The sequence below is a fragment of the Poecilia formosa genome, unplaced genomic scaffold, assembly GCF_000485575.1.
Source record: "Poecilia formosa unplaced genomic scaffold, Poecilia_formosa-5.1.2 Scaffold12, whole genome shotgun sequence".
Taxonomy (NCBI): Eukaryota; Metazoa; Chordata; class Actinopteri; order Cyprinodontiformes; family Poeciliidae; genus Poecilia; species Poecilia formosa.
The window spans coordinates 1,529,623-1,555,894 of NW_006799951.1; the positions used below are offsets into that span (position 1 = coordinate 1,529,623).

General features: G+C 37.0%; 1 protein-coding gene across 1 annotated transcript in view; it reads right to left on the bottom strand.

Annotated features, from left to right (window-relative positions):
- prkg1b (protein kinase cGMP-dependent 1b) overlaps positions 1-26,272 on the bottom strand; it is a 109,259-nt gene that overhangs the window by 42,419 nt on the left and 40,568 nt on the right. The window contains exons 4-7 of the mRNA XM_007545294.2: positions 12,619-12,724; positions 8,303-8,366; positions 4,815-4,892; positions 2,488-2,582 (exon numbers count right to left, since the gene is read on the bottom strand). Coding sequence (XP_007545356.1) covers positions 2,488-2,582; positions 4,815-4,892; positions 8,303-8,366; positions 12,619-12,724 — 343 coding nt within the window. The remainder of the gene's footprint in view (positions 1-2,487; positions 2,583-4,814; positions 4,893-8,302; positions 8,367-12,618; positions 12,725-26,272) is intronic.

The following is a 26,272-nucleotide window of genomic DNA, read 5'->3' on the forward strand; positions in this document are numbered from 1 at the left end:
AATAATAATAATAATAATAATAATAATAATAATAATAATAATAACAATAATAAACATTTGGCAGTTTTTTACAGGTGTCAAATGAACAGAGTTGTAGCAAAAATAAAATGTAAAAAAAAAATTCGGAGTCTATTGGTGATAATTTTATAATGAAAATTGCTAGCACAAACATTCACATCCATCAGCCGAGCCGAACACTAAAACAGCCGTCACCAACACATCTCTGGTGCTTCCCCTTCTTTCACTCCTGTACACTCAGACAACATTTACGATAAATTAACAGGATATACTTTAAGTCGGTTCTTTCTCAGGAGAAAACAAATCAGGAAATCCCCAAGCCTAGAAGGAGCCTCCCATCCTGCAAAACCAAAAGACCATCATCTGACCCCAGTCCTCATAAAGATCAATAATTAATGTTTGGAGTTGAGTGATGCCCCGTCCTGCTTCCAATGTTTTACCATCATTGTGGACTTAAATAATAAATCCATCAATAGACAGAATGACTACAGACTATGTACTCTGTTGTTTGGGGTCATCAAGTATTGTGATAGACCAGTTTTAGTCTACCTAGCAAACATCCCAGCACAGGTTAGCCCAAAAGGGAACTGGAGAATGCATTACATCCTGGATTTATGTAATGATCCTGCTTATAGATCATTACATAAATGATCGTAATATAAACTATTAGTTTACATTACGACTCCAGAAGTCATGTTTTCCAAACTTTTTATACACAGGCTAAAAAAAACAAACAAACAAACAAAAAAAAAAACCCAGAAAAGTATCTCTTTTGGTATCTTAGTGGACATCTACTGTCCTGGGGAATAAAGTATTGCAAGAGGGTCTGAGAAGTATCAGTTTTGACATGTTTGTTAGCACTGGTGCTCCACAGGGATTTGTCCCGTCTCCACTGTCATTCTCCCCCAAGTACCAATGACTGGAGCTCTGGGAATGTACATGTCAAATGACTCGACTCATCTGTCATGTCTTCAGCTCTATCTTGATGACAAGTGAGTCATCAGTGAAGTTCATTGGCCAAATGCAGTGAACTTCAGACAGGAAATGTAATTAGCCCACAACCCAGAGGAGCTGGTTTACTATTGCATCAGGAAAACATTGTTCGTTTGTTTCAATGTCTGGTCAGGGGCAGCAATAAACCCAAGATGCAGTTTGACTTCTGCATATTCCATTGTACATTATAGAAGAATGTGTGTAAAGAGGCCAGAAATCAACAAACTTTCTCTATAAAGGAAATAAATATTTTTTATTAGTATGTCACTGGATAGTTTTTGGATGATATTTATTCTCAACAGCTTGCTGGTCATTTTGGGCCATCAGCATTTCTACCTTGCAGTTTTGATCTTTTTGTGCATATTTTTACAATCAAGGATTTAAAGAAAATTTTAATCTGTCCGTGCCTAATATTAGCAAATGTGGTCATCTGAATCTAATATTTACAAAAAGGAAAGCAATGAGTTAGTTTAGTTGAATCAGAGATTATAATCTGTTCTGTTATACAAGTCAACTAGCCCAAAATTGGGGATCAGAGTAGAATTTGTAATATCAGTGCTAACCGATATTACATTACATTTAAGTACCTTTATGATTACTCCATGATATCATTATATATCCATAAACACCAAATTAAAGAAACTGTTACAAGAATTGATTATCAAATGACTATTTGTGTATATGAAAGAAGATTGGTGAAGATGAAAATCAACCTTGAACCCAAAGTGGCTGGTGAGAAAATATTATTTCCCACCTGTAAAAGCACCGAGTTTATAGTTTTGCAGCGGCTTATGCAACTCAGGCCGATACAGTCAGAACGTGAAGCTGAGCACACATAAAAGAACGGAGACATGACAATCGAACTTTTGAAGGGAGCCATCAATACGGCTCCTCCTGATAAACATCCACCAGCCCTGTGTCAACTCTGGAGACAAAGTTTCTGGTTCCATTCATTTCTCAGTGCCTGTTGTAACATTCACTCCACCTTCAAAAGGCCCAGCAGAGCTTGGACCTTCTGCTGTAAGTGAGGAGACCCAGCCGACTCTAGGAGTTGCTTAGTGGTTCTCTACATTGCACTCATTGAATCTGTTCTGTCACATCCATCACAGACTGCAGCCAAAGAAAAGACAGGAATACATTTTAGAATTTTAACACAAAGAACTGCAAAGGAAACCCATGGGGCACCTTGCTATTTTCTCTCAAGAAGCAGGAAGCAAGTCAGGAAAATGCTTGGCAACACATAAACAGAATTTGCAACTTGAACTTTACTTGCTCATGCCAAGAGCCTTGAGTGTAAAAAAAGAAACAAAGATGCAACTTCTTAGTCCTCATTTTCAACAACACTGCCTGCCATCAGTTGCCATGTCTGACACAACTAAACACTGATGCACCTCGACAAACACCTGATTCTGAGAGGAAAGATTTAAGAATGAGTGGAAACTGGGAGAACGGGAGAGTTATTAGGTACAATCTTACCCTTGCAGTGCTTTCTCTCCAAACCAGTCACCTTTTCCTAGGCTGTGGAGGTACACAGGCTCTCCATTGGGCAAGTCTTCCCTGGTCACATTAACCTGCCGAAAGAGGGACATAATAGGAGGAGAGTAACAGGTAAGCAGGGTGTAGCATGAAGAAGGTGAGGAAGATCTAGAGACTGAAAGATGTCTTGCAACTAAAGGAAGATAGGAAACATTTGATTAAAATAACAGCAACAACATAAGTTAATAGCAACTGTTTTGTTGGGTTGATCACACTGAAAAGCACTAACTTGTCTCTAAAAATATTTCGTCACAGCTAGGTATTTATCTTTATGGTGCAGGAGATAAGAGGCATTGCTAACTTCTTCATCAGCTCGATGGCACATATGTAATTACACTCTGCATTGAACCAAAGACTTACAAACTACAGGATTGGCACTTGAGTACATTTTCAGGGGATGGAGATGATTGTTTTGCCTAATGAAGGCTCTCGTCTTCATCCATTAGGTGTAGCGACATAAATCCAGCAACAGCGTGTTGGAATGCAGCGAGCGGCTGACTGACAGCCTAATTACTCGTGATCGTGTATAATCCTGTCGTCACAGAGAAAAAGCAAAGAGAGAAAGTAGAGGAAGTGAAAAGTGTACACCAAAGAAGTTGTACTGCATCTGTTTCAGATCAGAAGGTGGTGCAGGAAGGTTTGGTTCACAAGAAAGTTCTTGGGAATCTGTCACCTTGCGAGTGGATCCTTGGTTACCAACATATTTTCAGTACTACGGTTTGTCCTTTGGAAAACTTGTGTGTAATTTTTCAAAGCCATATTAACAATAAAACCCAATGGCTTAATAACTTTATAGTCCAATATGTGATTAAGCAGTGTTATTATGTAACAGCGGTGACATTTCATTTAAACTTGCATTGATTCTGCAGCAGTGGCATGTAAATGCTGGGCATATGTCAGCTCAGAATTGACGCTACAAAATCTTTCATTTTTCAAATTTTGGCTGGAGACCACACGCTGGAGCATTATTTACCTGAGACAGAGTATCGTGTTTCCTATTTCACCATCGAAATGCAAGGCAGACAGATAATGTTCTAATAGGGGCAACAATGTATCCACAAGCTAATGGGCTGATTAGTAAGCTCATAGTGTGCTCTGTACCAGTAAGGACTGGACTTTTTAAAGTATTGCCCTATGTGTACTGCTCGTTTGTTGAAGTGTGAACAGTATGTGAAAACACACTGCATGACGGATTGAGACATTTGTTTACGAGGACAAGATGGAGTGATGCAGGCCAAATGTTTGTTAATGCTGGCGCACCCTCTTGTTATGCTGTATTTCAGGTTTATGTCCAGGTTGTTGGGCTCCACAAGCAGAATATTTATTTTCACAGACAGAGCTTTAAGCTCGGTGAGGCTTTGATTAAACACGTGGAACCACTGAAGGCTTTTTTGTAATTATAATGTTCTTTTTGTTTTTCTCTTTTGCTTCGGATCTATATGTAAGTTGGTGTTGGCCAATTTATATTTAAATTCAATTTATTTTTTGCTGCTATAAATGTTATGGACAGAGGAATGGATGAATGGATACATTTTTCTTTCCTGGTGTATCTATGAAGTCAACGGCTCAAAACAGTCCTGTGTGGCTCTAAATTTTCATTGGAGATTTATCTTACGTTTTCAGACATTTCTTCTTGAAATCTAATTCTAATGGCAAGTCTGCTTCTTGATGGTGACATCAGGCCAGATGGATTTGCTGGTTAGTTTCTGATTGCCATTAGACAATTTTTATTTTTGCATCTTTCTTTGAAACTCAGAAATAAATTTTGTTTTTAATTATCTTCAGTGACTGGTTCCTGGAAAAAGAATCAAATCACCACAGTTGAGCTGGCGAAAGGTGCAAAACAGACCTGAGTGGCGGTAAAAACACGGTAAACAGATTCCAATGCAAGTCGGTGGAAAAGCTGTTGAAGATGAGCATGACCCACCCAGTCACAAAATAAAGAGGAAGACCAGTAGGCAAGTTGAAAGCCCTCCCGCAGAACTGAGTCCAGTGTGAAAGCCAGTGTTGATTACTGAAAGGGGAAATCAAAGTGACTCCTTTCCCCTTTCCAAACACTCCCATCACTGCTGCAAAGGGATGATGAAAGAGGCAGCACTTTTCCCTATCCGCCAATCTGAAGATGACTGATGAGAGCAAACTTCCATCCAAAAATACCACGCCTTCACTTCAAAGATTGGCATCTGTTGCTGCGTTTTATATGCCTGGATGCCCTGACTTGTGATGAGGACTGTCTTGAGGGTACGGTCTGGTGTGACTGTCCTCACCTTTCCCTTGCTGATAATGAAGAAGGTGTCTCCTCTGGCCCCCTGTCTGATGATGTACTCTCCTTCTTCATAATGCGTCTGTCAGGGAAGAAGACAAAAAGGTGACAAACATAAAAAAGAAGCGCTACTGAAAGACAGGAGAGTAGGCTATTAATACATACATACATCAGGATTGTTTGTTTTAAGCCTAAAATAAGGTAAACAGAAAAAAAAAAAACTATCAAAACTATTGCATCTAATATGGATGGGAACTTACTGGTTCAAACCAAGAGTGAAATAACTAAAATAATTTCATCTAGGTCTCAATTTTCTACATCCTTGGTATTTCTGCGCATACTGGAAACTATCTCGCTACAAACACACATAGAAGATGAAGGGGAAAATCATTATATGTGTGAGAAAACAGTCCCCGGCTTGATAAAAATCTTCAAAATGTCTACAGAATTCCTGTAGGAAAAACCCAGGAGTCAAAGCTGAACAAAATAAAGCAGATCAGATTGAAGCAGAAAAGTCACGTGAAAAAAAACTCAGAAATCACAACAAAATTGTTGTGCAAAAAAAAAAAAGGTTTTATTTATAAATCAGTTTGTTTACTTTATTAACTATTTAATAACCAAATAATCTCCAATCTAAAAAAAATAATTCACCAGTATTTTAGACTTTGTTAATATTTAAATTATTCTTGAATTAGTAAGCAAGTAAGTAATAGAGAGGGTTCAAGCAAACCTTTCCCATCTGAAATGTGAAAAATAAGCATTTTTAGCGTAACGTAATGAAACTTTCTGCTTTACACTCTATCCTGTTTCACTTTAGTCAAGGTCAGTTCAAGCTCCATGCAACATTTGGCTGGTAAAATAAAATAAAAAAAAAAATAAAAAATGAGCAAGTGGTGTTGCCATAAAACAGAGTTTCTCAATTCCAGCGGTCAGGGACCAATGCGCTACATGTTTCAGGGGTTTCCCTTCTGCCATGCACCTGACTTGAATAAGTGGGTGATTAACAGGCTTCTGCACCACTTGACGGCATGCAGAGAAAGTCATGCAATCAATTCAATCAAGTGGTCTGGAACAGTGACACATTTAAAATATGCAGGTCTGCGGTCCCTGAGGACAAGAGTTAAGAAACGCTGCCACTGGGATAAGTTACAGTGCTGAAGTTATCAAACAGCTATTACATACAAACTACTGCATAAAATATATACATATGTGTGTTGCAAATTAAATATATTCTTGGCATTACAATAAACCTGTGTATATTGACATTTACTTTTTAGGCATAGATGCTCTTTGCTAGCAACAAATACACTTAGTGCTGACATTTTGAAGCATTCCATGGTGGTATACTGTAAAGTGTGATAATAGAGCCTTAAAAAAATATTTTTTTTTCTTTTAACTAAAATACAGTTTATCTGTCAGTCAAACTAAAAGCATCTGGGATGGAAAGAATTTATTGTAATTCATGATTTTGTGATTTCAATCTTGTATTTTGGTAAGCAACTAACTTCTGAGAGTTGCAGTACTGTTAGTAATGCAACTTTCCCAATTAGCTTTAATTAGCTTTCTCAATAAGTAATTAGTTATTCAGTAGTGAAAGATTTTCACACTTACATTTAAGTGTTGGTTGCAATAACCTCCAGCACTATGTAGTATACACATTTTCTAAAGGCTCTGCTGCTTGAGGGTAAAGTGATGAAGGCAAGTTGTGACACTTTTAATAAAACATGAAAAACATTTTTGCAGCATTTAAGCAACTCAATTTAAAGTTTTATTTGATCCTTGCACACCGAGAGCATAAGCAGTCACAGAAACACTTTCCTGAGGTTGACTACCTGACATGTCTCAGTTTTTGTTTTACTGAAATATTTCACAACTTGTGAAATATCCTGGGACTGTTGCTGATAAACTGCTGAGATCAATAGCTCCTGTTAGACCAATCTACCCCACACTGTTATGTGCATTTGTGAAAACACATGATGTTTATTTTAGCCCCAACAAATAGGTTCCTCCAAAGCAAGGGAAACAGTCTGATTCATTTTACTAATCAAAACGCATTTGTGGACTAATCAAAACTAGATGAATGACTAAACAGATGTTTATAGCCTCACTTTAGCAGCACCATTTGACTTATTGTCTCAAATTAAGAGAACGCCTTTGATCATACAAAATAAAAATTAATGGTAATTTGTCTAACACAGAGAAATCCCGAAGCACTTCAAACAAAAAAATTGGGTCAATTAGTATACTTCATAGATTTTTAATTACTTATTAATAGAAAAGCATCTGGAGACTTATTATTTAATTTAAGAAATACTATTTTTTAAATTGATATTTGGACACAACAAAAAACAAGTAATTGTAACGTAAGAGCATGCTGATCTCCACCAAGTTCTGCAGTATTGATGCCGTAATTTATGCAAAAGGAGGTCCAAGTATTGAATTACCACAACTTTCAGAAGTCTGATGTTTTTTTGTTTAAAATCTATTATGTAATATTGTAAATTTCTGAGACTCAGAATTTTATTTACTAAACATTTTAACCTTTAGAACAATTTCACTTTAAATATTTTATACTTTGTTTATAATTTAATAAGGGGCTTTTTTTTTGCATGAACTTTCAACAATTTAATTGCCTCAGTGTAAGCACTAATACTCATTTGTAAATGTAGAAGTGTTTGTGTTTCCTCTCCAAAAGCATTTCTGGAAAAAAATATCAAGCAAATCAGTCTAAAAGAAGCTGGCAAATAGAATATGTGTTCACATTTGTGACAAAAGGGAGAGCATTCTTGTCAACTAGTCTTTCTTTGGGTTTTTATTTCAGGCAGGAATTATTCACTATTCATTAGTATTTGAAACAAATAAGATCAAATCATCTTAAAAGCAAGTTGATGTTATTTTTCATTACAGTGTTTTTACATAGGACAAACATAAAATATCTCAATCTGCATTTGAATTGCATTATCATATGATGCAAAGTCTTTCTTAATTTTCATGAAATCTATGATTGATGCATACATTAAGCTAATCTCTCCAACAGTGTGAAGTAATGGGAAAGCAGCAGTGAAAGCGACCAATGATGCTTTCCTCAGACCTCACACTTCAGTAAGAAAAGGAAAAAAAAAAGTCATTATAATAGGATTTAAATCATAACGAATGCCAAAGTGCACCACTGAATGAAACACAAAAATTGACTCATCTTGCAAAGCTTGGTTGAAAGTGGAATGCCATCTGTCTGCAATATATTTAATTCTTGAACAGATTAAAGTCCACCACCTAGTTGGTCAGCAAATTAGTTCAACATCACCACAGCAACTAAGCAACAATTGTACTGTCTTCCATTAAACAAACTTAATAATCCCTAAACCACTTTCAACAAGTAAACATGATCAGAAATTAGATTTTATTCTCTAAATAAAACAAAGGCGTGAAGTAAAATCTGCTGAGGTAAATGTATGACTTGTGGGTTTTAAGATAGATGGATCGACTCCGTACCTCTTCAAGGACATCAGCGAGCTTGCTCAGAATGTCTTCCTGTAGGTCATGAAACGTGGGGACACTGCAGAAGACAAGAAAGGACATGTTTTTAACAGGATAGTGTAAAATTCAAATGTTTTGTCATGTACATTAACCCGCTAATCCACTTAGAAAGTTGCAGTTAAAGTAAATAAGTTTAATCATCTGAACTCCAGGGCCATTGTTTTACATAATGACCTGTGATGCCCTCAAAGAAGGACCTAGGAAGATCCTTCACACTCCTCACTCTCACACTCATCAAAGATTTTAAGAGAAAAGGTCAGATCACTCACTCAATTGCAAGGAAAATAATTTACAGAAACAAATATTTTAAACAACTCACACAGTATTTAAGGCTCGCTGTCCTAGCAACTCTGGCCTGAGGTCATACTGTGTAAAGTAAGAGGTCTCTAAGACCTCAATTTTGTAATTCTTTTTGCACTCCCAGGTAACTGTGGTAACTGATGATGCAAAAGCACATAAATCTGCAGTCAAACAGAGAGTGGACAAATAAACCAGAAAGGGGGGTCTGCCAGGAAATATGCTTGCTCTGTCCAAAATGACCATTAGAGCAAAAGTGCAGTTCATCACTATTGGAGTTAGGTACAGTGCGCTTTGGACAGTGACAGACAAAGCATTTCTAACAACAGAATTATACGGCACAGATTAATGACCACATTTTAACAAAACAGCATCACACCGGTAATGCTACTGCGTACAAATGGTGATAAATTTGGAGGTGGCTCTGCCACTTTCCAGAGGGGGAAGCTTCCAGGTCTGATTTATTGTAACAACGCATAGCTCATTTTGAATGAGGGTATACAGACAGCGTAATGATTTTTACCTTTGGACCATATCTACAAGAGAATGGCTCCAAAAGATAAATGTGGGTAGATAGAACCAAATCCAAATGAGGAAGAGCACTTAAATGAAAACTTTGCTTGAGAGATGGAGCACCATTTTTGATGACAGGGAGAGTTTCTGCAAGGTGCCTTCGTTTGCTAAAAAAAAGGAACAAAAGAACATAGAGTCTGAGACTTGGGGTGTATTTACAATGTAAACCCTTATTACAATAAATCATTGATATCAAAGTACAACTTTTTTCTATAGATTTTATATACAATCTGAAGCCACCCATGATTTGGTCCATGAAGCCAGAATTTCTATTAAAGCAGTTATGAGTATGAGTCTTTTGGCCCATGTAATTTAATTTTTATTTTATTATTATTATTTTGGAAGGGATATGAATTACTTAGCAACCCATCTTCAATCCAGTCTTTCCAGATGATTATTTTTAGAAAATCAGTTTAGTGTTTCTTCAGCAACTGACCTATGAGTCATTCAAGAACAAAAATAATTATCAAACTTAACTGATAAGCACTGTTTTGTCAACACACAACAGCTTCTCAGCTGGCAAATAATAATAATAAACCGTAACCTGTAGGAAAAAAAAATATGCAAGTTGTGGAAAAAAAAAAGATATTAATTGAAAGCTTATGGACATGAAACCAATTTTAAAAGGACATGAATATTGTCAAATATCAAAATGAATAAATTAAAACAGAAGAAAAGACAACTTAAGACCTTGTGTGAAAGAGTAACTCATATACGCCCCAAAAAAATCACTCTTAAAAGAACCGCTGAAGGTTGCAGCCCATCATCTACGAATCCATCCAATCGCCCAACCGTATTAGCAAGGTAGTCCATAGAAAGCAGGAATAGAGAAAAGAACTCTTTGTAGCTAGATTTCTGTCATACATGCATTATTATATTCTTAAAGTATGCTGGTGTTAATACTGCCAAACATACATGGCAAGATCTGTAGTTACAGCGTAATAAAATTAATATATCAGCACGAGGTTGTGATGTTTGTTCCGGTGCTTCCAGGCAGCTTATATGGGGGCAATCTGTCTGCTATTGAGCGAACCAAATAAAACAGAGCTAATGTTTATCAAGAGGGAAAGAAAATAAGCCATGTTGCTGAACAAAGCCTTATCTTCCCATATCATCTCTTCCTCTTAGTTTCTCCAGCTCCCTGTCACCCGCCACCCACCCTGAGCTCATTTTCCATTTTTTATTACAGTAATCTTAGCCATCTTGTCTCGGCCTCCAGACCCTGGCCACTTTGCTGATCTACATGTCTCCAGTTCCTCCACAGAAACACTGGATTTACTAGAGAGGCCTTGAACAGAGGCGGCCCAACTCTACGTGAATTATACAGAGTTTGAAATGCTGGAGCTACGAAGCATGTCGACGCAAAAAAAACCCCTTCTGTTGTACAACTCTGATCCAACAGCTTCATTTGGGGATGGGTAAGTAGCTGGACAGCACCACTATATATATATTTTTTTCATTTATGCAATTGTTTTGTTTACGTTGACATTTCTAATTTCATAACTCAACTCATTGCGAGAGATTGCGATAAACCATAAAATAGGTTTTCCTCTGTGCCTCTAAACTAAGCAAATTATGCAGACTGTTCTCAAAGGCTTTTCTCTTCAAAGTGGGAGGGGAAAAGGTTGAGTGTTAGCCCACCAACTCTAAAACTTTCAGTAAAGAAAAAATGTGTTTTGTAAATTTGCGAGCGATTGTTCACTCAGTGTCACCCTTACCTTTCCTCTCACAATGCGTGAAAGTGATTTCAAAATATACGCTCGGAAGCGACAAAAGCTCCTGACAAGTACACTCAGCTGCTGTGTTTGAAATCATGTGGGATCAATGTTTCCAGAGTCTTCCTCCTCCACAACTTATAAGTGCAAATATGTAATTTTCACAACAGTTAGAGGGCGGGTGTAGGCTCACAGCAACCAGTCCGCTTTTGTTGTTGGCTAAAACCTATAAGCTCTTTTATTAGATCTTCTTCCGAGGAGCGCAAAGGGAATATAATTATGAGCTTATTAACAAATGCTACCATTAATCTCTGATTTCCCCCAAGACACCCGTCTATAAACCAAGCATAGAGTAGATCTATTAAATATTTACTCATCTCTCAAACTCTTATGTAAGACCTGTGGGGAGAAGAGAGCTGCCGTTCTGTACATACCTTATCCTATCTGAAAGAGGTTGTAATTGTTTTGAGATTTTTCAAGTCAAAAATGTGTTTTAATTTCTTTTTAAAAGAATCTTTGAATTCTTAGGTAAGCAATTACATTCTGTTTGTTCTACAAATATGAATGTTTTCATGTTTTTATTTGATAAAGGGCTTTCTGTGCAGCTTGCTGCAGATAGTGAATTTCCAGGATGAAAAAAAAGACATTTCTTTTCTGCAAGATGTAAAAAAAAAAAAAAACATGGGGTGGGAAATTTTCACAGTGGTTAATGGAAAAAGCGTTTTGTATAGTAAATAATTTTTTTTATATACCGTTTCCTCTTTGCAATCAGGTATATTGCAACTCTTAGCAAGCAACGTTGTGTGTATTGACTGAGAATAAATTAATAAAACCATTTTATTTCAAGTAAATAATCATTTGAAGTACATGTGGTGTGCACTATGCGTGCATGAAAACATTACTTCCAGCAAACATAAGCAATTTCCATCTACTTCTTTGAATCAAGTTGCACTTGTTACCTTGCTGTAAGTATCACTTGAAAGGAAAAACCAAACAGCATATTGACAGTTTGGGGGTTTATTAACAGTGTAGCATTGTGAGCAACGGCAGAAATGAGACATTAGCTCATTTTAATATGTATTGTTCCCTTTCATTTGCCTTGGGTCAATAATTCACTTCAACAAATATGAGCAGTAGTGCATATAAATGATGTAAGTACATCATCTAAGTCATAGTAATTAAGGGTTACGTGTAAAAGAAGAAAGGTAGCACACAATTTCCCTAATTAGCTTGAAAATCAAAGCAAATTAAAGCTGAACAGAAAAAAAGCAGGTATATAAGCGATTTATAACCTGATTGTGTGCCTCCTTCTGTCCTTTGATGCATATTTCTTTTATCTTATACTTCATGCTCCGGGAACCTTTTTAAATGATAATAAGCTCCTCTTTAGAAAAGTGGTTAGTGCTTTGTCGCTTCTTAACAGATAGGAACGCCGACGTTCTAGAAGAAAGACACAAGATATGCCTTTCAGATGGTCAAACGACGCCGTCTTTGTAGTTAGTCATCAGAGTTATTGCAAAGAAAATCAAGAATTACAAATTGTTTGAGAAACAGTTCACACACACACACACACCCACCCACACACTACCCTGAATTCATTTTGTTAATTCATTCATTGAATTTCAGATCAAAGACCTATTCAGACTGTTTCCTGTCACCGTGAAACAATACGCAGCGGTTGCTCACCTTTTCAGAAACTCCATATACTCCGTGTGTTTAATGAGGCCCGTCCTCATCATGATCGTCTGAAAGCATTGCCGGTCGATGGCCCACAGCTTCACATTTGTCAAGGCTGGAAAGAAGACCACACACAGGTAAAGCCATGAAAGACAATTTCTGTTCTCTGAGAACCAGAATAACACAAAGATACATACAGTTTAAGCATATTGCATTAACTGTGGAAGAGCCTTATGCTTTGTGTGTTCACAAAACAAACGGATACGCTGTGAACTTAAAACAGAAGAGAAATCAACGTTAGTAGTTTAACCCAAGACAACCAGAACTGCTCCTTGGAGGTGATAACCTTTACGTTCTGTTGCAGTGTGTAAAAAGAACGACCATCCATGTGTTTTATTTCACCTTAATTCTGGTCTGGAGCACAAAAAGAAAGTTCTGTATATATATTTTTTTTTTTTAATTCCCCTACCCAGCAGTTGGGAGTTAACTCGTATTACTGCACGGTTGGCTTGCCTCGAATAATGCTACAACATTTAAATTGGCTCAGGGTCATGATTTGACTGTGGAATATTAAATTTTTATTAGTTTAAGCCCCTGAGTTGGACAATTACTCTTTGTTCTAGGAACAATTATCAAAATGTGTGACATGACTGAAAGTCACTCTGATATTCTTACGAAACATTTCAAAATTAATTATTCGCAAACTGACTGCTGTCTGTGCTGGCCCAAGGCAGTGGCAGCCCAGTACAACATGCAGGGCAAATTTTGGCTAAAGTGGTGCAGATTTTTTCTTATGTAAATTTTGAAACATTTTTGCAGCATTTTCAGACTAATCTGTGAGAGAAGCTGGTGTATTAAACACCCTTTATTTTCTTATTTTCTTTTACAAGAAAGTAACAGTATTTTTCTACTGTTTTTTTTTTACAGTATTCAAACTGTTACTTTTTTTCAGTGCCAGCAGTGTGTGCTGTTATCGACACCAGTTTTTTAACAACTAAAGAGATCTTGAGCTTTACACTTTGTTACTGAGCAGAACAAACAAATCATCTCATGATCAGGCCAAAGTAGTTAGAGCTGCATTTAGGGAATTGCTATTAATCACGTTACTTTAATTCAGAAATGACCAAACTTGATTTTTTGTTTGTTTTTGAGACTCAAATCACATTTTGCAAAGTGTGAAAGTATTTAAGTATGTACTTAAAGCCAGCTAGAAATCTCCATTTCTAAAACTCACTACAGATGTGTCGAAACGCTCAGTTCCACTTTTTCTCTTCTCTTTAGTTTATATATTAATGATTACCACAGTTGTAACCTTGTGTGTGTTTTCGAACACACAGTTTAATTTAATTTGCAGGCAATTACTTTTTTTTCCAACATGTCTTGTTGTTTTGAGTCTTTTACTGCATGGTTGGATAAGTCGGTTCTGATATTGAAACACTTAAAGCTGCATCAGTGTGCCGTTTCCTTGAAAGCTCAGTCTCTGCCTTACATGTAGCCACACATGAAATATTAAATAGAACCAAACTTCTAAAGAGTAGAAAAACCCGTCATAATCTTGTCCATTTGCCATCTTTCTATCTGTTGTTGATTCACTCAGGCACGGATTTTTAAAATTTCAGTTTTTGAGATTCTTTTCATGGCGTTAAGCCTCAACAGCTGTTTTATTTTCTTTCTTTTGACTCCTCTGTCATCATTTTTGATCAGAATATGTTTCACCTGAGCAGATCACTGGCGTAACGTGCTGTCTCTGTTGAAATCCAGGCCGCGTGGGGTTTCATCAAAGCAGTGGACCTCTAACCCACAGCTGAAAGTCTTTTTTTTCCCTTGAATTCAATTTCGTTTTAAATTAGACATTGACTTGTTGAGGTGGAACCTGAACAACAAAAAGTAAAAAAAAAAAAAATTAATATTTATCTGGCTGATTTAATTGTAAAATTACTTCAGTGCTTCGTCTTATTGCTATCTGTTTCATATAAATTATCCACATTCATTTTTTTAAGCAGCATCTTCTGTGGGACAATAATGTTATTTCAGCTTCAGCGCCTCAATTGTGCATCTACTCAATAGTGGTTTAAAAAGTGTAATAAATCTATGACCTGATCCACCACAGCATACAGAAAACCCCAGGGGTGACAACTGGGCACAAGGACAAAAAAAAAAACTAGTTCAGATAGCAGACTACTTGTTATTTTGTTCGAGTGTTGCTGCACCCTACCTCATCCTCCAGGCGTGAAATTTCTCAGAAATTTAAAGATAAAAATTGCTTTTTTTTCCTGATAACCTCTGGAGTTTATTGATTATAGAGGGATTATTTTTCTCTTGCTGGCTCAGGTATTGAAGTCGTCATGCACAAGATGGGGGAGCAGTGGTTTGTTTAAGTAATACTTCTAAAAAGAAAAAAAAAAAAAGAAGAAGAAAAGAATGTATTTGGATTTAAATAGGAAACAGCCATACCAAAGTCATAAGTAAGATTATTTTACATGGAGGGTTTCCTATTCATACATAATTTCTTTAAAAAGTTTGATTTTTTTTTTTTTTTTTTTATACGTGGATCAATGCTTGCATTTGTCTGATGACTGAGTTGAACTGGGAAAATCAAATGCAATTTACTGTCCAAACACATATCAGTAACTTTAATGTACGGAGAAAGTTATTTTACTTGAATAATGCGAACCAAAAAGTGAAAGTCATATCATACGGTATATGTTATGACTTTAGGTTAATATAAAGTCTCGAAATACAGGTCTCAAAAGCTACAGGAGAACACTTGAAATGTACTGTGTGTGTGCAATGAAGAGATGTTGTAGCTGAGTGTTACTTTCTCAGCTTAATTAATGAAAAACGTGACATTTTTATGAGATTCCAGTTATTCGAGATGCACCTGCCTTGTCTTTAAGGACACATTCCCTGCCTCATTCATGACTAGAATCTTGCTATAATTTGGCAGCACTTTATAATTAGGTCAAACCACAAGAGAAATGCCCTCATTACAGAAAATGACACTGCTGTCAGATAGATACTGTTTCCTGGAGAAGATATTCTAAAACACAAAAAGAGACAAATCTCAGAATTATGTAGAGATACAAGCACACAAATACACGTTTTACCTGTGAAATCGCACACATTGCCTCGAATCCTAAACATAGCGTCTAAATATATTTTCCACAATGCCCAATTTCTCCTTCCCCTTTTTCAAGCCTTCCAAGTGTGTTATTAGTGTCAGCCATAACTGGATCTGGTTACACCTTATCTAATCAAAAAGGTTATTTGGACTGTTGCGATGCGCAAAATGGGGACAAATTGCCCCAACTCGGAGCACAGACCCAACAAATCTTGTGTATAGAAATAGGTCCGAGGAGAGAAATGATTTGACCCAGAAGCAACGTGAGTGGGAGGTCAGACATTATTGGCAATTGTGTAGTGTTTGCAGTGAAGTATTTGGGAAGAAAGTGGGAGTGTAGAGCGCTGGGAAATAAGATATGTCGGGAGCTCGCAGCGCACAGCAGTGGGTAAACGTATTTTTTGAGGACTTGACTAAATTGCGGTGAGACTCGGGGAGCTAGTTAGCTTGTCCTGAAGGTACAGATACATATGAGTGCTCAAGGGTTACTTACTTACTTCACAGTTTGCGTCTGTGGATCTGTGCCAGCACAGCCTGAGCAGGACAAATATGAAGATGTGCATCAACAGCATTTATAAATATCCTAGGACATCCCCCATGTATGTGGTATACAGAGTATAAAGGACAATACATGAGTATCAAACGTGATTTCCTTTTGTTCGTTACCCTAATGTTCCCCTGAATACTCAGGAGGTTGAATATACGTTAAACATTGGAAATAATTTCGTAATATTTTGGAATTCTTTATCATGCATAACTTTTTCGTCCGTGCCGTGTACGCAGATTATTGCATATGTTCAGAAAATTGTTGTTGGCATTCTACGTCGTGTTTGTTCCTCGTTCTTGTTGTTTATATTTATGTGCAGGCAGAATTCTCCGTTAAGTTAATTCATCTCTCCCGTTTCTTGTCATCTGGAGTTCTTTCTAATTTCCACTAAAACATGCTAAACTCATTTCCTAACTCCATCTTGTTGACAGGCGTTCAACATCTATTTCCCTTCTGTTTTGGGAAACTTCCTCTAATTTACATATATTTTTGCCTTAGAATGGATGAAAATTGAAAACTATCCAATGTTTTCTTATTCAAGTTGCCTTTTTCAATGGCTCAACAGTGTGGTTTGTTCGTACTGCTAAAAATGTTCAGCCTCCTACCCATGTTGGGTTAAATTATAAATACAGGAGACATTGCAAATGAAAGGAAGCAAGCAGGAAAAAGATACATGCAGAGGAAGCAGTTACTCCTGTATTCAGTTCAATCATAACTCACTGTAATTTTGTTTAAGATAAAGAGATTATGCAAATGTGCCACGTGTGTTAGTTCTTGTAATGAAATTATGGCTAAAATCACATAGACATAGGAGAAACCATTTTAATGATTTATTGTACTCCTGACATTTTACATCCAGAGATTATTATAGAAGGGGAAAAAAATCCCAAATTAGTCTCACATTTCTCACAATTTTATCACAGGTATTAAATATATGAAAGTCTATATGTATTGCTATACATTGTCTACAAAAGCCAAGGTTTCTACAGTATGATTTAACGTTGAACGGGTGAATAAAAAAGTGTCAGAGCTAGAAACGATAAAGTACCTGAAAGTCGTGTCGTTTAGAGACAAAAAAAAAAAAATCTATGACCAGATCTGACACAGGATCTCAGAGTTGTTAGTTATTAGTCAGGTCATTAGTCAATTGCTAATATCCTTGTGAAATATTTTGTGTGTGCTAAAATATTATTGCATATGGGTAAAACTGGTATTTTTCACATAAAATGGTTTATTTCAGTTAAAATATTACAAGTCCCGAAAAAGGACTTTCACATCTTACTGTGTTAAAGGATTCAAAACATGCATTCTAAGACAAAGTTCCTGTCTCACTTCCTCATCACACCATTGGCTGTGAAATGATGTGATTTTCTATCTGCCTTCTGCAGCAGGTGATTTTACAATATTACTGTGGGGATTATCCAATTGCGTGGAAAAGAAAATGTACAGCAAAATCTCAAATGCAGCTAAAAATGAGTAGTTTGCATACTGATGCTTGGTCATGATCCACGTTGCACTTGTGGATGATTAACTTGGAGCTGCCTGGCTCCTAGAGACACAGTTTTTGTCTCCAAACTAATTAATGAGAGCAACAGCCATAAGAGTTTTCTGTCAGGAACATTGTTTTGATGCTTAAATGGTTTTAAATTCTGATTCTGTTAAACTATTGCTTTCAACGTCACGAAAGAGATCAGTGAATGTCCTGCTCTTGCTTTTAATTAATTGTTCTTTCATCATTTTCTCTTTTTAAAGAACTTGTCAACATGAGTCTATTTTTTTTTCCCCCTTCCTGACTTTGACAAACAATCGTACACAAACAAAGCCACAAAGACACAAAGCCACAGAGTGATGTGAACTCTGTGTTTTGTTTAGGAAAGTCTCACAGGAATACGGCTGTCAGGGCTGGGGGTGGGTGGAAGAAAGTAATCTCCTTTCCCCTAAAGTCATTAATAACATCAGCCAAGTTTGATTATATCTACATGAGCTCTTTAGAGCGTGAGAAAGCAGGACAGGTCATTTACTAAGAGCGGCAGAAACTCCTGGGGGTCAAAAAAATAAATAAAATTGTATCAATGATCCACGTAGTCATTGGTAAAATTTGAATTATAAGGTCGTAGTTGAAACAGCAGGAAACCAACAAATGCATTTGTTTTGTGAAGCTTTTCGTATTTCAGGTAATCTCTCCACCAGTCTGATTAACAAATAGTTGCTTTATGCTGGGGCAGAATCTTTTTGAGCTTATCAAAAAGATTCAGGAGAGCAGGGTTTTCCTCAGAAAACTTGCGAAGCCCGGTGGTCGGGGTGCCGAGGCGGTCCACCGTGTTTTTGTATAAAAAGATGTTAAGGTAACAGGAAAATTTTAAATATCACTTGGTAATTATATGTTACTGGCAAACATCCCCAGTGAAACACTACTTAAACCCACAACTAGTCTTAAAAACAACAAATCAAAATACAACAATTAAAATGAATATCAATTATTTGCACTTTTGTTTAATCCAAATTTGGTCAGCAGCTCCATCAGGCCCACCACACATTAACTCTGTCTGACTAAGTGGACAAAGCATTTAATATGGTTTGATGCATTGTGTAACCAGAAAAATAATACTAAAAATAATACTAAATATAATAATATAAAATCAGTGTGGTGCATTACAGACAGGAGCGAAAGTTCCTCACCAGGCTGAACCTGCATGATCAGGTTAGCGCTGGTTCGTTAGCTAATACACCGGCCAACCGGGAACACATAGATAAACTTTATCAGCCCAGGCAGAGCTGGGCGCTGGGCAGCGTGTTGAGATGGAAAAGCCGCACAAAATAATTTGTCCACAAATATAAATCATTCTCACCGCTCGCTCAACGCGCCTCTGAAAGCCCAATTACAAGTTATTCCTGCAGTTCACGTAGAGCTGCGCAACCAGAGCTAACTAGAGTGGGGTTTAAAGTCCTACTTTAATCAAAAACTCTGGAAAGAATCATAATTCCTCACAGGGGGTGGATGTAAATATTCATCACAGGTCACCCTGTGTCCAGTTTGAGTGAAAGGAGGCGCGCGGGATCCGCGCTGAGGTAAACTTAATCCAGCTACTGCGGCGCGCGAGGCAACGCGCAGAGGCGCCAGTGATGTGACTGGTCCCGCTATAAATGCATAAACTATAAACCTATCTTCTATAAACATATCTTTTAGGAATAAATCTGCTCCGCCAGTGAAACGCTCAGAGCAACAGAGACGCTTGCAATCAGGCTTAAAAAAACAAACCAAAAAAAACAAACAATTATTTAAAATTATTATTTTCCTAAAAACATAAACAAGAAAGGCTTAGCCTGGCGGTAGCGCTAGTAAAGGATGGCGGGCCGCCAGGTATATAATACACTGGGGGAAACCCTGGGAGAGTATATAAAAATGGGAAACATCATTATTTTTAAATATAAAAAAGAGCAACACATTTAATTATTGTTACATTAAAATGTGCAATAATATCTTATGTTTCTCAAAAAGTTTTTATTTCCTGCATTAAGTGAAACATACATTTTTTTGTTACTTCCTAAACGTACCTGCCTTAAAACCGGGTCTGTTTTAGACTCCAACTCCATAATACAAACAAATTTCTCAAACTTTTGCTGTCAGCATATCTTCACTGGAAAGTCATGCATTTCAATTGACATTGTATTACCATGAAAGGCCACAGTTGTTAAAATGGCATGCTGTTTGTTGAAAGAAGCAAACAATCTCATTTATTTCAAGGTTTCATTCTTTCACATCTTCAGCATTGTATTTCTAATTTTATGAAAGAGAAGCATTATGTGCTTTTAAAGAGGAATCTTTTGTACGCTTTGAAAGAAATTCTTAAGGTAATTTGAAAAACTACCTTCACTCGTTTGGTTTTGCTATTCATTTCCTTAAAACCGTCACTGAAAGTCCATAATTTACAGTTCTACATGGACACCTCTCACGGATGCCAGTGTCAGAATATACATTTATTCTGTTGATGATGCAATTGGATATTTTTTTTCAAACACTGGAGAAATGATTTAACAACCAACTTCAAAAACAAAATCTTGAACAGGAACTAGGAGCACAACTTGTGGTTTTTATTCCAGAGTTTCAGAAATATGTGTGAAGATTCAAATGTAATTAATACAGCTGCACCAATATTTTGTTCAAACTCCCTTTGCCAACTAAACCTCAACACAACACTGTGTGAATAATGAAGCAATTGTTAAGCATGGTGATGGCAGCAGCATGCTGTGGTTATTTCACCATCAACTGCACAGATGCACTGCAGGGGGTGAAATGATGAAGAACCTCAGCTTAGCATCTGACTCAATGGTGCCTAAAAGTGATGCCAAATTCTAATATATGTTTTTTCCACCTTTAAATGTGCAATAACAAATTAAAGACATAATATTTTAATATAATGAACAAAGCAGTGTTTTTGTGGAGAAAGTCTCTGTAAATCTGGATTAAATACGGTTTCCATATTTAAGGAAAGGAATTCTATTTCTGAATGATTTCTTTTTTCCTATAAAGAGTTTTGAGGTTACCCTTTGAAAACTCTTGATGTTTATTGAATGGATGCACCAAGGTCTGCTTTTGAAAGTGACTGGATGTTTTGAGGGTCTTGTCTGACATCACATTAAAATGAAAGCAAAAAATGTGCCAATGAATTGTTTGTCCTCCACTTATAATCTGTTATTATCTTCCATATTAAGAACATTTGTATTTCTCACCACCTTTTCAAATCATAACAGTAAACCGTTTGCCTTGTTTATTTCTTTTAAAATGTTCATTAACTCATTTGTGCGATGACTTGTGGTCAGAGGTGCACAAAAACCTTTGAAGGGCTGCAAACGGGCCAAGGGTGGCACCTTCGACGACACTGATCTAGTAGGTGGAAACGCTGGGTGCTCCAGCAGGACAATGATCCTGCATCACATCAAACTTTGGAAGGACAGGCTAGCATTGACCTTCTTGAATGGGCCTGTCTTATCCCTAAAATGTAGGAGCAATGGATAATAAAGCAGCTCCAATTCAATTAACCCTTTCTGCCAAGAAGAATTGTCACATATTGCGACTCTAACAGAAAACTCACGGTGCCGAGGCTTAGCTTGCTAAGAGATACCAAACTAAAAATGTGTTCGAGATTAGATGTATAATCCACAGGAAATCTAAATTGAATTTTTGATATCAAAATTCAAATGAGCTATTTCACCCTGAAAAAGAAAGAAGTGCCTTGTGTATGCCTTAGCTGTACAGAAAATCTGCAATATACAGAACTAATGAGAACCAGCACAGAAGCAAACAAGAATGCTTTACGATAATAAAACAAGCAATATGGTTTGGATAACAATGGTAACAAAGGGTGGTTGGCTAATCACTATTACGAAGGCACTTGTCTATAAAGGGAAATACTGCACAAAATTAAAGATAAACTGGATCTTCAGAGCAATGGCCCTGAAAGGTCAAGTGAACGTGCAGGTTATTGCAGAGGGGACAAGTGAATCAGGTCCAAATGTCACACAAATCCATCTTAAAGTTCATCAGGAATGTAAGCATTAAATATAAATGTTAACCTTATGCTGGTGCATGAAGACAAGTCGGATGAAAAAGTCAGAATTCGTTAGCATTGATCCAATCTCCTGGAAAGCTAATGGAACTTGTGCAAATGACTTTTTGCATGAAGCAAGAGTGATATGGTTTTTAAAGTTTGGTGATGAGGAGAGTTGCGACGACAATTAGATTTAGATTGAAATGATAAATCTAATTATTGGATAGACACTGTTCATGCACCCAAAATGCGAACTGCAAGGACTGGGATAAACTGCAAAAGCACTGATGTTCATTTTAGTGGCATGGCATATTTGTGTGAATTTGTGTATCAGCAGAATGACATTATATGAGTAGAAGGAGTTAAACATCTAACACAGAACATGCAATTGATAAAATAAATAATGTAAAAGAATTAGTTATCTTTAAAAAAAAAAAAGTGGCTTTGTAATGTGTTGAGAACATTTATTTAATCTGAAGTGATCTATCTAAGCTCTGCCAAGTATCCCTTACTGTATCCAGAGCTGTAAGTGATAAGAAAAACTTTTGTGGAAAAAAAGGAAAAGCTATTTTCCTTCCCCTGTCTAGTGTACCTTAACATTAGTCAAAAACTTACTGTGTTCTATATAAATTGCCCTCTTATTGGTTTGTGAGATAAATTCTATTTATTTATTGTCTTCAGCATAATGGATATTCAACAAGAAACCATTTTCCACAGAGGAAATCAGTTTGAATAACTCTATAAATTTCAGTCTTGCCCAGCTGCAGAAAATCAAATGGAGGAAATGAAGCGGGTTTGCTATTCATCAGCAGGCTGGTTATTTTTAGGTCCAACCTCCAGGTTGTACCAGGTGAAACTTTCAAAATGTGCCTTTTTTTTCTGCGGATCAATTCAAGCCCTGTAATAAAGAGTGTTGAATTACCAATTTTGCATGCTAGAAAAAAAATGGCAAAAAGAGCAACTTAGTAAACACTGCCAGGTCTGTTGTAGGGATTGCATATAACAGCATGCAACAGAGTGAAACTATTTAATTTAATTTTTTTTTTCTCAGGATTCAGCGAGCACAAGAGAATTGCACGTTTCATCTTCTCCTAAAATAAGCGCAGACATAACTTGTTGCTGCATGTCATGAGGCCTTCTGTCAGTAAACACAGATGCTTCGCTTCCTGCTGAGAGAGAGAGAGAGAGAGGTGGGGTGGGGGGAGAAACATTCAAATCTCGTCACCTAAAAATAACTCGAGAATCCAGAGAGAATTTCCCACCTACTGCTCGGCTTGTGCCGTTGTGTGTCTGAATACACTTCTGATTATTTCTTGTTTTGATGAAACTTCAATTATTCTGACAAGAACTGCCTCCACGCTGTGGGACTCCAGTGTTCTGCTTAGTTTCTGTAATATCCACAAAGAAGCCATTCAGAAGAATGATCATATAAACATTAGCCAAGTCAGCAGGTGGCCCAGAGATTATAAATGTCTTTATTTCTGTTGTGGGGTTGTTCGAGGGGATAAATTATTCTAATGTTTCAAATATTAAATTTGACTGAGGATTTATTTATATGAAAATGTCGTGTTTGCTACGGTCATCTTGCCAACTAACGCTCAACTCAAGGAGATGTGTCATATTTTCAGGATTTTATTTTTCTCTTAGCGGCCACAACCACTGAGTGGTACGTTTAAAGCACTGTCCCCCGGGTTAGCTCGGAGATGCAGTGTTTATAAATACACTGTGCAGAATGTAAATTTGAAACAGGATGCAATAACATGCTAACCATTACTATTTCAAAGAGTCCATAAATGTGAGTGAGTTCAGTGAGCTCTTCCAACAAAGCTTAGACAAGTTTATATTTACCAATGGGTTGCATCACCGCTTCACTCTGCAAAACTCTCACGCATTCCTCACTTACAGGAACTGAGAGGACCAACTGGTGTAATCAAAGCGAGAGGCTTTGCCCTATCCCTACTTACTAATATATCATTTTAGAGAGATTAAATCATTTGCTTTGCTTTATGCATGCTTTTTTTTAAAGAATAGTAACATTTTAAAAGGTGTGCTATTTGTATGATTGCTTTCTTTTTCCACTAACTCTCCAATGATTTGCTGTCTGCTCCTTCAGTTGCACTAATTAAAAAAAGGTTTTTCAGTTACTCTGCATTATTTTACCCTTCAGATCCCTCAACATTCTCAGAAAGCTATTTAATGAAGGCTAAAAGATACGACTGTCTGTAATGCTATTGACTGAAATGTTGCAGACCAACAACCAGTGGTTACTGTAGACGTTTCTTAAAGGATCGGCACGTATTAAGTTGACAATAATGGATGGTTCAAAGCTTTTGTAATACTGAAAAAAGCTATTAACTTCCTAACAAATACTTATGGTAGTAAAGAAATAAACACCTTTTTTTAGATTTAACAGTTGGAAAGAATCATGTAACATTAAGTACAACAAACAAACTTAACAGCAGCTTGTACTTGAGAAAATAAATAAATATATATATATATAAATATATATGGGCTGCACAGTGGCGCAGTTGGTAGAGCTGTCGCCTTGCAGCAAGAAGGTTCTGGGTTCGATTCCCGGCCCCGGTCTTTCTGCATGGAGTTTGCATGTTCTCCCTGTGCATGCGTGGGTTTTCTCCGGGTTCTCCGGTTTCCTCCCACAGTCCAAAAACATGACTGTCAGGTTAATTGGCCTTTCCAAATTGCCCCTAGGTGTGAGNCCCGACCCCACTGAGGGACAAGGGTGAAGGAAAATGGATGGATGGATGGATGGATAAATATATATATATGATCAATTTTTTCTAATTTCATGATTCTACCAGTTATGTCTTTAAAATTTTATTGGAGTTTATGCTCTGAGTTTACATTCACTTATATAATTTCTGAGAAGCCACCAATGAATATCTTAATATTATTGAGGAATCAAACTTTATATGTTTTTTTTTTTTGTTTGATTCTTAGCATTCACATTTATTCTATGAAGTATAACAAAATTATTTATTGAAATAAGTATGGGATTTATATATAGTTACTGTCACATTTAAGGGTTCCTCTTCAGCATGATCACATTTAAAAAAAAAATAAAAATCTACAGTTTTCAATTCAGTCCTATTTAGAAGACGATACTGAGATTTACTATGAAAAAGATGACAGTGAAACAACTTTGACAGAGTGACATGTAATATCTAAAACCAACTGGTGTGCTAGGACAAAAACAGTACTGTGCTGTCCCTTTCTCACAGTGTTATTGCGCTCACCGCAGGCCTCACAGCATGGCGTGCTGCTCTCATTTTTTATCAAACTGTTACAAAAAACGGCAATCAGTGCTCTTGAATGGAAACCATGCTTTCCCCTTCCCTTCGATCAACACATTAGTACTAACTGTGCCAGTTTGAAAACATAAGTGGGATGTCTATTCAGTTACTACACCAAAACGCTGACCTCCAAACCGAGATCCACTCTGACGTTACAGCATTCTGAGTCTCTAAGCCAAAAGTAGACGGGGCAAAGTCTGCAGGTCAAATTTCAGTTCATAAAATCCCCATTTTTATGGTGAGGTATCCTATTGAGGAGGATGAAGTCAGAAGACATATTGTCTGACAGAAACAGCTTGAACACTTAGCAAACCGGCACCCTAAACAAAGGATAAAATTGCTTTTCCAGTTTAAAGTACTGTTCGGATATTTTGAGTCTTTCTGTGCATTTGGTATTTTAGAATGACTTTTTAACCTATTACCAGATCTCCAAACTCTGTAAGATTATAAATAAACTTACAGAGGAAACTAAATCAACAAGATACAGAGTCGCTTCAGCTGCTCAACATCATCTAATAATGGAAAGATTCCAGTGCATATTATCTCATTAGCCTTTCCCTATTGTCTCATGAGACAAGTGTAAAAATGTCTAATAAAGCAGCTGCACCTGCAGGCCTGTTTTCTAAATCATCGCCGTCTGAAGCAGCCTCTCTGGGTGTTTTAACCTTTCAAGTTGTCTGAGGTCTCAGAAGAGCATCTAGCTCAAGGCTCACACCTGCGCACCAACTTAGAACTGGGACAACAGCAGCAGCAGGGGCCCCTCAGTCCAACTACTCACATACACAAAAAAAAAGTACACTGAATCACAGGAGGAAGTGGAAACAGATGACGGAGAAAGCAAAAAAAGTTAACTCCAAACTGACTTCAAACAGCTGGGGAAGGAAAATGCTTCTAACCTCACCATGATACCACATGGGTTTGTTTTTTGTTTTTTTTGCATGCTGGCAACAGTGCTATCATGGCAGCCATGGAAACGGAGCGGATTTCTTTCCTACTTCATCCCACTGGATTTCTATCTGCCAGAGCTTATTCTTTCTGTCTTCTCCTCTCTGTTGTAGTGGTTTTCATGGTTATCTGCTGAAATCCTTTCTCCCGTGACAATTATTATCCTAAACCTCTGCATGAATAATATGAA